Source organism: Sardina pilchardus, chromosome 1 (genome assembly GCF_963854185.1).
Source record: "Sardina pilchardus chromosome 1, fSarPil1.1, whole genome shotgun sequence".
NCBI classification, from domain to species: domain Eukaryota; kingdom Metazoa; phylum Chordata; class Actinopteri; order Clupeiformes; family Clupeidae; genus Sardina; species Sardina pilchardus.
The window spans coordinates 43,062,361-43,075,900 of record NC_084994.1 but is presented as its reverse complement, the minus strand read 5'-3'; the positions used below and the strand labels follow the sequence as shown (position 1 = coordinate 43,075,900).

The 13,540-nt window shown below is 40.3% G+C and overlaps 1 protein-coding gene and 1 non-coding gene across 2 annotated transcripts; both read right to left on the bottom strand.

Moving 5' to 3' along the window:
• Positions 1-850: 850 nt before the first annotated feature.
• On the bottom strand, positions 851-3,706 carry LOC134079130 (B-cell receptor CD22-like). The gene is made up of 6 exons (XM_062535313.1): positions 3,472-3,706; positions 3,086-3,340; positions 2,661-2,751; positions 2,490-2,535; positions 2,174-2,412; positions 851-1,629 (listed from the first exon to the last, which is right to left on the bottom strand). The coding sequence occupies exons 1-6, from the start codon at positions 3,704-3,706 to the stop codon at positions 1,575-1,577; spliced, it is 921 nt and encodes a 306-aa protein (XP_062391297.1). The 3' UTR covers positions 851-1,574.
• LOC134096082 (U11 spliceosomal RNA) lies at positions 1,998-2,139 on the bottom strand. The gene has a single exon (XR_009940689.1). It is a non-coding gene; the product is annotated as a U11 spliceosomal RNA (small nuclear RNA).
• Positions 3,707-13,540: the final 9,834 nt, after the last annotated feature.

Below are 13,540 nucleotides of genomic sequence, written 5' to 3'. Positions count from 1 at the left end.
CCCAGCTCGGGGATAGTAGTGCTGTTCTGCCATGGAGGGGAAGTGATCCCACAAGGAGAATATGAGAGTAAACTGAGAGCTAACGTCCATTCTGATGCCATTTATAGAAACAAGTTGATGTGATTCATTTGCTGACTGCTTGCTTAAGGTAAATAATAGCATGCATATATACTGTAGGTCAGTGGTTTCAGGAACACACTTCATATCATGAGTGCACACAGTACACTGGAGGAGTGCAGTGGCTGGGCATGTACACATGTAATCATGAACGTGGTGGCAGGAATGACTCAGGAGAACATAACACAGATGAACTTTATAATGTTACTGTGCTGGCATGCACCATTATTTTGCTATTATTCCAAACTAAGTATACATTTACAGGATATTTAGCCATTTTTATCTTTGACTAACTCTATGGTCAGGTCAGGTCTTTGTAGAGCTAATACTGTTCTGTTCTGGATCTGTTCTCAGGCACTAAATTAGACAGGGAGCATGTATTCATATCTTCCGTTAATCTAATCTGCCTCAGACATCATCAGTGTTTCCTCGGTTACCCACTGCCCTCCCTAAGTAGCTGTGGATTGGCTTTGCTGTGCTTTTATGTCGTCTAGCACCTTTTATGTGTCAGTACTGAGGCTTGCGCACTTGACAGGTGTTCTTGGTGAAAGATGAAAATAAAGCTCAGTGTAAATGCAGTTCAGTGTAACAGGAATCAACCAAAGCATTTTGTAGCACACAATTGTATTTACTTTCAGAAAAAGTTTTTTAATGATGTACCATAAAACTCTAATGGACATAACCTTAAACTAAGGCAACTGACAATACAACTGCATAAAAACACAAGGTCAGAGGTCACAAAGCCAATAGAAGGTCATCAGAGCATTCAGAGTAATTAACAGTTAACAGTTAATAGGCAATAAAAAAAACAGCATGATACTGTAGATAGCCATTATCCATTTAAAATGGCTGTTGCCCTTTTAGAACAATGCTATTGGGTATACGTGCAATCTTCATACATTTTGATTGATATTCAATATTAAATTCATAATGGCTAAACAGTGAAGCAATAACAAAGGATATCTAGATACTTGTCACTTACAAAATAGCTGCAATAAAGAAATAATAGCAATGTGAAAAAGAGAAAAATACATAATGTGGCATTTCACTGTGTCTTGATATTTTGGTATTTTACACTTTAAGCCCGTTTTCTGAATTGCCTAGCATGAAAACGAGTGTTTGACACCGAAATACAACTTTTGTCATCTTTTACCAGGAGTTTTCGAAATCACAGAAGTACTTTTTCAGATACCTCACAACAGTGTGTGCCTAATGTAACAGAATTTTAATTTCACTGCGAAACTTGCTATAGAAGATCGTTGAAGACCAGTAACCACTCGGTGAGCTGCACATTTTTAAAAACGAACGTGTAGGGATCTTTTAAGGACAGAATAGTCCATGCACAAAGTGAGCAAACACTCATTTTCATGCTAGGCAATATAGAAAACGGGCTTAACGTGTAAAATACCAAAATATTCCTTTAATGAATTAATTGACGCACTGTATTGTGACTGTGCTTAGTCACGAACTACTTTGTTGACGGCGGCGTAGACTGGAAAATCACCATCAGTCCTGCAGAGAATGTACATTGTACTTCTGTTACATTGTGTGGGTCAATGTCAAGGATGCATGTCGGTGGTCATTACTGTATATCAAAGTATGTGTGAGATTAAAAGATTAATGTTTATCATTAGAGGGAGGGAGTGCAATGGGGCAAAAATAATAGAATAGAATAGAATAGAATAGAATAGAATAGAATATATACTTTTTTGATTCCGGGAGAGAAATTCAGTTCTCTGCATTTAACCCAATTTAACCGAATTAGTGAACACACAGCACACAGTGAACACACAGTGAGGTGAATCACACAACCCAGAGCAGTGAGCTGCCTGCCCAACCAGCGGCGCTCGGGGAGCAGTGATGGGTTAGGTGCCTTGCTCAAGGGCACTCCAAAGCCGTAACCAGTAGGCCACAGCTGCCCCAAAGTAAAAATTATGCATCCGAAATCTCTTGATATCGATTCCGTAGGGAAGTCAGAATATTCCTCCCCTCCCTGTGCCAGTCACGGCAGATACACTTTTTGTGTCAAATGTCTTGTAGTAGAAAATAAACTCACCAGGTGGCAGTATTTGATTGGCTTTGCTGAATAGAGGCATAGACCACATCCTCATCTTGTTTGAGCTGCTGAAGTCTTTCATCATTGCTGTAGCGAGACTTTTGTTTTTTAGAACGTGGTTGGAACTGGATGCTGGCGTAATTGACATCATTTTCATTCCCGTGAGAGTCCCCTCTCTGCCCTGGGTCAGAGGCCATGGTGGTTGGCATGACGTTGGCATAAACATCACTGGCATCAGCCTGAAGAGTCAGAAGACAGTAAATTAATTCATAGATAAGATACATACTCGGCAGCACCTGAATATAAGGCTACTTACCTCTAAGGTATGTGGACTTGAAGACAAATTAATTATTTTCCTTTTCCTATTTTGAAAAGAAATTAATTAACAGATTAGGCCTACCTGCACAGTTTGTTTTAAGTTGAAATTTTCCAGTAATAATTATCTATGTGTACTGACAGAACATTCCAAAGAGTACATTTCAACTACCTCAACCACAGATTTGCAAACACCAGTATGAATGTAAGAATAATAAAAAGAATTATTCCAGCTTGCACCATCATGACAGCAGGTTGTTCATCTGAAGAAAATAAATAAACTAATAAGCAGGACAATGGGGATTGTTCACAAAACTGTTAAAACTTAACACATTAGGTGGGGTTGGATATATTCAAGGGGCGGGGGGGGGGGGGGGGGGGGGGGTTTATTATATAGCCTACTGTATACTGTATATAGTATATATATATATATATATATATATATATATGAAATATAATATATGAAACTTCACTTCCAAGAAATCTCTGTGCCGTGTTCTTTCTTCACTCCATCATAACACACGCATAACAATAACAATGGGAAATTATTTAAAAGACTGGCAAATCTGAGTAATAGAACAGAAAAGTAAAACTCACCGTTAGTCTCAATTGTGACTGCATCAGAGTTTGTTGAGCCCACTTCATTCTGCACCTTACAGTAGTAAAGTCCACCAGTATTAAAGCTGATACTCTCCCCTGTGCCCCTCATAAGAGATTCAGCTCCACTCTTCATATACCAGGTGTAGGTGTGCACTGGTGGGTTGGCATCACTGCTGCAGGTCAGAGACACTAAACTGCCCTTCTCTATTTCACCAGAGACTTTGATGGACACTGAAACATTCTTTGGCACATCTGTTGAAATATATCATAACGTGTGCATTTAAATCTTCTCATAAAAGCTGTTCACTGTACAGTATCTATAAGTTCACTGCCATTACCACAGTGTGTGGAGATTACAGTAATGTAAGGATTTGTCCACTTACATGTGACATTGAGAAAGACAGCAGTTGAAGAGAGACTCTCATCTCCTTTTACAGCACAGGAGTAGCTGCCTGCATCCTCACTGCTGACTGGTTTTAGATGCAGCTTGTTGGTTGGGTGTTGTTCTGACACAGGCTGCTTGTTCTTGTACCAGATGAGGGTGGGGTTGTCGCTCTGAGTGCAAGTGCTGCAGGTCAGTGTCACTTCTCCTCCCTCTGTTACTGTTTCAGGCATCATGGTTACCTGCAGCACTGCTGAAGAAATAGAAATAAGCTCACAATATTGTTTGTTGAAGTCCTTGTTTTTTTATTCTTTAATTTCATCCTACTACAGTAATAAGGCTCAACTTACCCCACTCTCTTCCGCTGTGAGATGAGCACTTCACAGCCCAGCAGTGTTTTTTTGGAACACCTGAAGCAGTGATAACAAACAAAAGACACACTCAAATGATCTGTAACAACAGCAAATAAACAATGGACATTTCATTGGACTATTGCTGATGTGATATTGTACAGAATTGGAGTTACATCTACAGTACTCACAAATTGCAGGGGAGCGGAGAGACTCGTAACCTTTCACAGCACAGGAGTAGTTTCCCTTTTCAGAGGGTCTGGTTGAGTCCAGTACTATGGAGGTTGTGGTTTTGCCTTGTAGAGTCTGTCCATTCTTGTACCAGACATACAGAGAGCCCAAACTGCAGGTGCTGCAGGTCACTTTAGTCTGAATCTGATTCCCTACAACATCCTCCTCCTTCACCTGCAGGTCTGAGAGAACAGGATAGTAGCAATTACATCTTCATTTCTGAATGTAATTCCAAACATTGGGGTAATTATATTGATGTGTTCGTCATTACCTGTGACTGAGAGAGTGACACCATTGCCTGTTATCCAGCTCTGGTGTAAGAATGTGTAGAACCGAAAGTAATAAACACCTGAGTGATGACCTGACAGTTTATCTATTTTCAGACTGCAGTCATAATTAGAAGGGTTACTGAATTTCTCTCTGACTTTATTCTCTTTGATCCACTCCCCTCCCATATAGTGACCAACCCCAGAATAGTCATATTTGCAGTGCAGGACCACTGATGCCCCTTTAAGACCACAGACTGCTGAGGGACTGGTCACAGAATAAGACCAACTTTGCACACCTGAAAAAACGTCAAGTCAAAGTGAAACATCAATCAACTTCAAGATAATTATATGAATTAAATGGTACTTTCAGTAGTCATGTATGATTAATCCAATAGAGATGGCTAAAAGCATCCTCCTACATACATAGAACATTTAAATCAAAGGCTGAATGCATATGTTAAATATAGTATGCTCTTGAAAACCAGAAACTTTACAAAAGCATCATTTGTTCATATTTGCTGAATCAAAGATCAGTTATCAAGTCTTACCTGGAAGACACAGGGATAACAAAAATCCTACAAATATGATTGTGGCTTGAAATGACATGACTGTCTCTCTCACTGCAACTGTAAAGTAGATGTAAGCTTGTAGACTTAAATGCAGATTACAAATGTTGTTTTACAGATTTTATGATACACAGAATTTCCTATTGTGATTTGTAGATAGATAGATAGATAGATGGATACTTTATTGATCCCCAAGGGGAAATACAAGAAAACACTATGTGAAACTTTCATTACAGTAAATATACAGTACAGTACTCCCCTCAGATTCACGACATTACCAACTCAATATTCTAGTATCATAGCAAATGTTTCTTAGTTAATTTTAGATTGCTACATTGTTGTGACTCTGGTAAAAAATCGTTATATGCATTAGAAATCAACCTTGTCAGAGACGAGGTGTTGACTGAGTGGTGCAAGGTTTGACAATGACAGATTATGTAGCATATATTGTTACATTGTTAAATCACAAAAATACCAAAAGTGCTTCAAAATATGTCAAGTAATACATAAATAAGAAATTAAGGCTTTAAATCTAGAAAAATGCATATAAAAGCTCTCTTGAAGATAATTACTATAATGTTTGGACAAGTTGAACAAAAATAGAGAAAATCAAATATTACCTTGAGAAAAGAAAATATAAACGTAGGCCTACAGTATCTCCTTATTATGTCCTTTGGTTCACAAGACTTGTACATTTGTGTTAAGCCAATCAATTCCAGCTAGGCCCAACATGAAAGTTGAAAGTGATGCCAGGGTTAAACTGATCGTATATTATCGCTTGCTGCAGGTCCAACAGCTTGACATTCTAAAGGGTGCAGTCTGAAAGATGGCCGCCACTAACATGACCTGACTACATAGTCAGAGTAAAAGAGATGCTGTTGTTGAGACTTGTGCAAGAGATAGACCTACTCATAACTGAGTGTAGGAAAGTTGTCAACAACACCTCATCAGAGAGAGCAGGAGGGGAGGATGAATTCTGCTCAATTGCTGTGGTCAAGGTGCTGGTGCTGCTGGACTTTCAGTTTAGTAACCAACTCAGTTAACAACTGACATAAAAGGACCTCTGATAATGATCTAAATGATGCCATAAGATAGACAGAGCATTTCATCTGCATCACACATCCTAAAGTCCCTTCCATTACTGTACCTCAATAACTCTGTCAACTAATATAACAGGACCTCTGGGAATGACCTGCAGGTTATATAGCCAATATAAAAATGGATGCCTCTTATTCAGAAAATAATTATTGAGTATTACAAATGCATAGTTTCACTGTGTATGTCATGGAATACTATAGCATTGGTTAATTCAGAGATTCTACACATCCATTTGAAATATCAATATTTTGTTTAAATAATAATACCCAAAAATAGGGTAGAGGGAGTCATTGGAACTCAAAGCCTCATCTGCTGTCTGAGTTTAGTTGAGTTCTATTCCTCAGAAAAGGGATCTCCCAATGTACCAAGCTGAAAGAATGGAGCTTAAAGCCATTCCTTCACCAAAATACTATAACACCAGAGACTGCTATTGTACAGGAGTATTGTTTATGTATTTGTTGAAGGGAATTGTTTTTGTTGTTGGGAATCCAGACTTACAAACATCACTTTCTCTTTTCCTGTGCTCATCAGTCATTGGTTACATATAGCCTATATTACGATCCCTTGAAATGTAAACATTTAAACGCTTTGTGTATAGTTTTATTTTGTTTACCTTTAACAAAAGTCTATAATAAAATGCTAGAAAGATTTTTCAGATAAGATCCAGTTGACCTACCTTCAGTTGGATGTAGTCTGACTCTGAATGAATGGCCACTAACACGACTTGTCAGAAGAAAGGGGATCATTGAGACTTTTGCAAGAGATAGCCCTGCTCATAACTGAGTGTGTGTGTGAGAGAGAGAGCAAGTGAGGATGCAGTTTAAATCCTGCTCAGTGTTGTGGTCAAGGTGCTGGTGCTGCTAGACTTTCAGCCTGCTTACAGTATCTGCATATACTGTAAGCCACATTGTGTATAAGCCGCAGGACAGTGTTTTATGCCAGTTAAAAGAAACAAAACCATATTAACATCATATTAACTGCCTCCCTGTATTAACCTCATAGCTGAAGAAATGTTGCAAAATCAATGTATAAGGCTAATAGTCGGGAAATTACGGTATTGACGTTATAATCAAATCAAACTATGAGTCTAGATTTAGAAAATAAAAAGGAACCCTTATGCCAATGATCTGATTGACCAGAAGGCCACTACTAATATATCAGATTCCGTTATTGGGACTTGTCCAAAATGGCCTCAGTCATGAGTGGGCCAGAGATGTTAACACCTCATCAGAGAGGAAAGGCGGTGCTGGTGTTATGTGGTGAAGGTGTAGACAGAACTGCTTCACATCTCATGAACACATGCTTCTATTTTTACACTTGCTGTGTTGTGAAGTCTCATTTCAAATGAAGATAGATGGCCACACTTCTAACCAAGAAATGTTATATTAAGATCAAAAAGTCTATTTGGTATTGTTTTTAGTATAACAAGATTTACCCAGCACTCTCTCAAAGCATAATTTTAACTTATTTAAATGTAACATTGCCAGTAGTGACTGTAGTAAGTCATCAACAACTTTGTTGACTTTGTTGGCAGGGAGGGCTGTGAACTGTCACCATCAGGTCTAAAGAGAATTTGAAATGTTGTTTAAGGTCATTTTAAAGTGGAGAGACATTACTGGAAAGAGTGGGGAAGCTGGTCATGTCTCCTTTAGTCGCCAAGTAAACCCACCAGGGGGCAGTATTTGATAGGAGGTGAACAGAAACATATGTACTCCACCTCCCCATCTTGTTGGAGCAGCTGAGACCTTTTCATGTGCTGTGGAGAGACCCTTCCTGTTCAGCACAATGTCAGAACTGGATGCTGGTATTAATGGACATTGTCTTCATGCTTCCTTGAAATTACATTATGTTCACAGACTCAAAAACAATTGTTGACTTGACAGTTCGTGCAGGCTGTTGCCATCTTCACCCAAATAGCCAACTGTAGCCTTTTCCTAAAGGTGCTGTTGTCTTTGATTCAAGCTTACAAATACAGTTGTAGCCACACAGAACAGAGGTGGTGAAATTACATTCACAAGCTCAGAAACGAATAGGTTGGTTCACCTGTGAAAGATTTGTTCTATGGCTTTTTATATTTATCAGGAGTGCCTCAATGTTTCTGTTTTTCCAAAGTTTTCTGGAGTTCAGCTTAATTTTTTTGCAATGATTGTGATACTTCACATAGTTAGTATTTAAAAAAAGACAAATAAGCATATGCATAAATTGTATTCAATCCTCCTAAGATATAACTCTTATCATCCAAATGAAGTTAAAGGAGTTACTTGAAACAACCACACACTTGGTTCACTACTATGGAGAAAGGTGGGAAATGTACTGTATGAGGAAGTATGGAGGAAGGTGGGAAATGTCTCTTGATTTGCTTTAAATCACATCTACAGGACACAGGCTTCTAAAAAGTATCAGATGATTATGATCCATTCTAAAAAGGGAACAAGGCCACAAGTTTGAGGCTCAGGCTAGGATTAGGGTTTATATTAATGATATAATGACTAGTGGGAAAAGAGGCTGTCAGACAGCCTTATTTGGCTACAAGCATCAACTGGAGCTGTTCAGACACTTGTTGCAGAAACACAACTGTTGAAAGACAATGAAAGAAAGTCCATATGAAAGATCCTTGAGCTTCATCTCTGTAGGGGGCGTCTCTCTTCTCTGCAGAGTCTCATACACTCCTGAGTCCTGAGCTCTTCTCTGGAGAGGCTACGTGTCACTCACACTCCGCACACGCTGAATGAAACAAAGGCAGTTAATGTAACCAGGCATACACTCTGTCCACAACTGAAGCAATCCGTTTTTTGAATGTACATGTCACTATCACATCTGGTGTAACCAGTTCCATTGAATAGTGGAAGATAATTGTTGCAGAAAACGCAGCGTGAACAGAACGCTTTAGTTACGTGCCTGCTATGCTGAGAAAAAAAAACAGCTAGAAATCAGCTTATTTTGGTAGCTGGTTTTGGCCGCTTTTAGCTGGTCTTTGCTGGATTTCTTCCGACTAGCAGCAAACTACCTTAAGCTCGTCAAACTATTTTTTTTTTCAGCAGGGTGGTGTAGCTTCCCAATAAGACTTGTTAGTTTGATGAATGGAATGCACACACACACACACACACACACACACACACACACACACACACACACACACACACACACACACACACACACACACACACACTCATTTTTGTGCAAACATCATGACAATAACAACATTGGGGAAAAAATATTTGAAAGAAACGCACCTCACACAAGTTACAGTGACAGCAATCAAAGCTCTCACAGCCAGTAGAGCCATCACCCCTTTTACCAAAACAAATAACATGATGCCTACCTTCATTGCTGTGTGTGTGAGAGAGAAAGAGAGGGGGGGAGGGGGCTGTATGAGGCCTGTAACAGCTCATCTTCTGTCAATTCAGTCCTTTAGTTGTAATTCACACATTTTCTTTTTTTTTCATTTTACATTTTACATTCATTTCGCATAACAAAGGACAACAATAACTTGAGGTTATCCCATTTGTCACAGTAATGTCAAATCTGGTCCTTTTAGCAACAATTAACAATTATGGAAATAAACAATTAGCAAACAATGAACTGTAACTGGACACATAATCTGAGCTCTTCAGTGCAGGCAACACAGCACTGTGTACAGTATGTCCATGATGTTTGTGTGTGATGTTTGAGTGTGATGTGTGGTGTCTGTCCACCGTCCCTGATGTACGAGCAGAGGGGGTTTCCTCTCTGACCGATACAGACTCACATTTGGGCAAGAGAGAGCAAGAGACCCTCCTCCCCTACAGTATAGGACGCAGGAACAAACGATTTGGGCTCTTCTCATCCAGGGTGATTAACCAGCATTGCCCTACTTAAAATTAGAACGTCAGAAAATCTTGTTCTTTGATTCAACATATTTCCAGGCCTAAGTGATAAGTTGTTACATTTTAAATTAAATAGCCTAGGCTATACTAAAGGCATAGCCTATGATTAGTTGAATGTTCAAAACTGTTGACAGGTCCTGTGCGCAACCACGTTCAGATAGTACAATGTTAGAATAGGGGCTTGGAAGTTCGTAGACTGATGAATTGTTCGGCTATTTATTTATTTGTTTATTAGGCTATAACGGAATTTAGTCCACAACCCTTTCAGAACGTCCCGCAAAGGTTGAGAAATGCTGATCTAGCCGAGCTAGAGGAAAGATTGAGGAAATGGCCATTAATGTGAAAGAGCGCTAAGAGAGAAACTTAGTGCGAGGATTTTTAATTGAAATAGACGAGACGACAGATTTTACCAGTGGTGCGCAGCTAGTTTGTGCCATAGACATATACATCTATTATAAATTATATTTATGGTTTGTGCGATAGGCTACGAGTAGGCTATTTTAAGTGCTGCAAAAACGTCACAAATGAAATATCCTTTTACGTCATAATGGTTTGCTCATTATGTAACGCACGCGAATAGGCTGCTTAAATCACTCTTGATTTGCAGCCTAAACAACTGCAGTGCTCTTGCTTATCTGTAAAACTGTAAGCAATTTATTCGAGGTAATGGATAAGGATTCGCCTTGGAGCAGGGGTCCGTGGCCTCGCCGAAAGGGCCCACCACGACCAATTTTGCCATGTATTGGCAAATTCGAAGAGTTAACTGCAGCAGAGAGACGAGAGGCACAGAAATCAAAGTGGCCTGAGTATCAAGGGCGCCCAGCTGATGTTCTTCGGCTGCATATGAATTCGCCAAGCCCAGAGCCTGTTAAATTCCCACCGATATATTATGGGCAACGCTGGGAGGCTTCGCCGGCACCTGCTGTGAAGGAGGACCAAGATCAGGTTCCACTTCAGATTGAAAATGAAGACCTTCTTCCATCACTGCCAGCTATCTCCATTGATCAGCCTGAAGAGGTGGTGAAGTCAGGACCTGTGAGGAGAACCAGGGGGCTGCAGCCTCCTGTCCTCCCCAACCCTGACTTCCTGAAGCAGCGGGCAAAGATAACCAGGACCAGGTGCCCCCAGCCAGCACCACGCCTGCTGGAGCGGCGGGCAGAGATACAGCGTGCGGGTGTAACCTGTGCACCTGTTCCCCCCTCTCAGCCCCCTGAGGCTGCACTGAGGAAGGGACGTCGGTGTGCCAGGATAGTGGACCGTACTCTCCAGCAACATCAGGAGATGGATGTAGTGCTCCCCAAGATTCCTGTGTCCAACTATACTCCGACTGCCCCCAGCGTCCCCCGCCCCCCTACCGGAGTCCCCTACCGAGGTCGCCGCTGTGTCAAGCGGTGATCTCAGGGGACTCCCCACCCACCCCACTCCCCCACCCCCACACCCCTTCAGTTGGTCCAGCGCACCCCTCTGTTGGAGAGTGACCTCTCACATTTAGGTGTGAAGGATTCTCCCATCAGAGGGGATGCAGCAAGAGGTAGGGTGTAGATCAATAGGCATCACCCTTCACCACCCCCCTTCAGTTGGTCCAGCGCACCCCTCTGTTGGACAGTGACCTCTCACCTTTAGGTGTGAAGGGTTCTCCATCAGAGGGGATGCAGCAAGAGGTAGGGTCAGAACAATTAGGCATCACGCTCTTCAGGTTTCAGTATAATATTTCATTGTATTGTGTGGTCTGTCTTACCTGTCATGCTGTCATTCTTCAATTAAATCAGTGTTGTTGTAATGTCCAGCACAGGCTCCGTAGTGGACTGTGAAGCTGACCGAAGAGGTTGAAGGAGAGAGGTGTGTGTCGGCGGGGATCAGGAGAAGGACAGGTGAGTCTCATCACACTGGCTGAGTTGGTGACTGTCAAGTTTGTTTGTTTGTTTGTGAAGTTTTTATATTGAGACCTATCTTTCTGCAGTCACCAACAGACCACCATCTACTCACCATCAGAATGACACACACATTCATGGGACCCATGGAACGTAGAGAGTCTGTGCACCTGTTTCTCCCTCTCAGCAACGAGGATATCGGTGTGCCAGGCTAGTGAGTGCTGAAGATCTCCAGCAACATCAGGAGCTCGGTGCAGCATTCTCCAAGATTCCCATCTGTACTCCGACTACCCCCAGTGTCCCCCGGCCCAACCCCTACTACACCGCCACCCTCCCACCCTCACCCCACTATACACAATAGATGGTATCTATTCCCCAAATTCCCCAACCTTTTACCTTCATCGATTCATCAATAAAAAATCATCAAGCATTATTCAGCTTCTCTATATTATATACTGTATAGCCGTTGATTAAGATCATGAAGTGGTTTGCATTTTTTCTAAAGGTTTTTAGACCAACATGTTTAAAAACTGGGATATTCAGTAGCCGTAGACGTATAGGCTTCCAATTCACATTGTCTCCATAATGCTTCTGTTTACACAAACTCAAACCTCTTCTTGCAATCACAAGCATGAAGATGCTGTAGGCCTACATAAGCTTACCCGTGACAGACCATCATGCAGCCTTTTATTATGTCGGATGAGTGCTTGTTAGTTAAATAATAAATCAGATTGCCAAATGCTTCCACTGACATGAGTGCCTTTGGTGTTGATGTACACTGAGAGAAGTCAATCATATCATAATCATCAATCATAATTAGCCAGTTGGAGAGAGGGGGATCGAAGATTTGGCCAGTGTTTTTTTGGGAGGTTGCTACAAAAAGTTTAAGAACCACTGAAACAGGATACATACATCAAGAAAAACAATGGCAAATTGCATTAGCTTATTTTAATCAAATGATTTGCACTTCCTTTCTGTTTAATAAAGTAATACAATTGTTTATTTAAAATCAATAGTTTCTTTGAAAGATGTTTCTCATTTGTCTTGTGTTTTATTTAGCCTTCTATCATCTATGCCTTTTCCAAGTGTTTTTATGATTACTAATGACAGTTTTTCATACTTTTGTGTTGAAAGTATGTAACAAAATATAAGTATTCAGGCCCTACAGTTCTTGAAAAATCAGCCGTGACAACTTTTTTTGTATGAGCCGTTTCAGGTAAAATGGGCCAGTCAAATTGCAAAGGGAAATGCAAATTTATTATCACTTGTAATTTGTAAAATACAATTGCTTATACAGCCACATAACATCTAGACTGCATTAAACAAACTTATTTATGTGTGGCATTTAAAAAACACATATTGTGAGTGCAAACCCATGTGCACTTATTAAACAAGTCAATTTTGGAACCTGACTGATGCTCTGTGTGTGTGTGTGTGTGTGCGTGCGTGCGTGTGTGCGTGCGTGCGTGCGTGTGTCTGTGTGTGTGTGTGTGTGTGTCTGTCTGTGTGTGTGTGTGTGTGTGTGTGTGTGTGTGTGAACAACACATTACATGACATAATGTCATAAGATATGACCGTTAATTTCATTCATTTAAGTGCACTATAGAATACTCTGCAGAATAAATGAGATGGAGAATATCAATCATTTGGATATAAAAAAGTTATTTGAAGACAAACTTTTAGTGCCCCCTACTGTTGAAAAGTATTGTTTTTGATAAAAAAAAATATAGCCTAATATATATATATATATATATATATATATATATATATATATATATATATATATATACGTTTTTGAGTCGTTTGTTGTTGAGTAAAT

Bases quoted from the DNA above. Each gene is read 5' to 3' on its own strand.
- LOC134079130 (XM_062535313.1), bottom strand. From the start codon at position 3,706: ATGATGCCTGAAACAGTAACAGAGGGAGGAGAAGTGACACTGACCTGC. The intron at 3,341-3,471 runs GTAAGTGGACAA...ATATTTCAACAG, and splicing joins TGTCTTTCTCAATGTCACAT to ATGTGCCAAAGAATGTTTCA. The intron at 2,752-3,085 runs GTGAGTTTTACT...TATTTTCTTCAG, and splicing joins AGTCACAATTGAGACTAACG to ATGAACAACCTGCTGTCATG.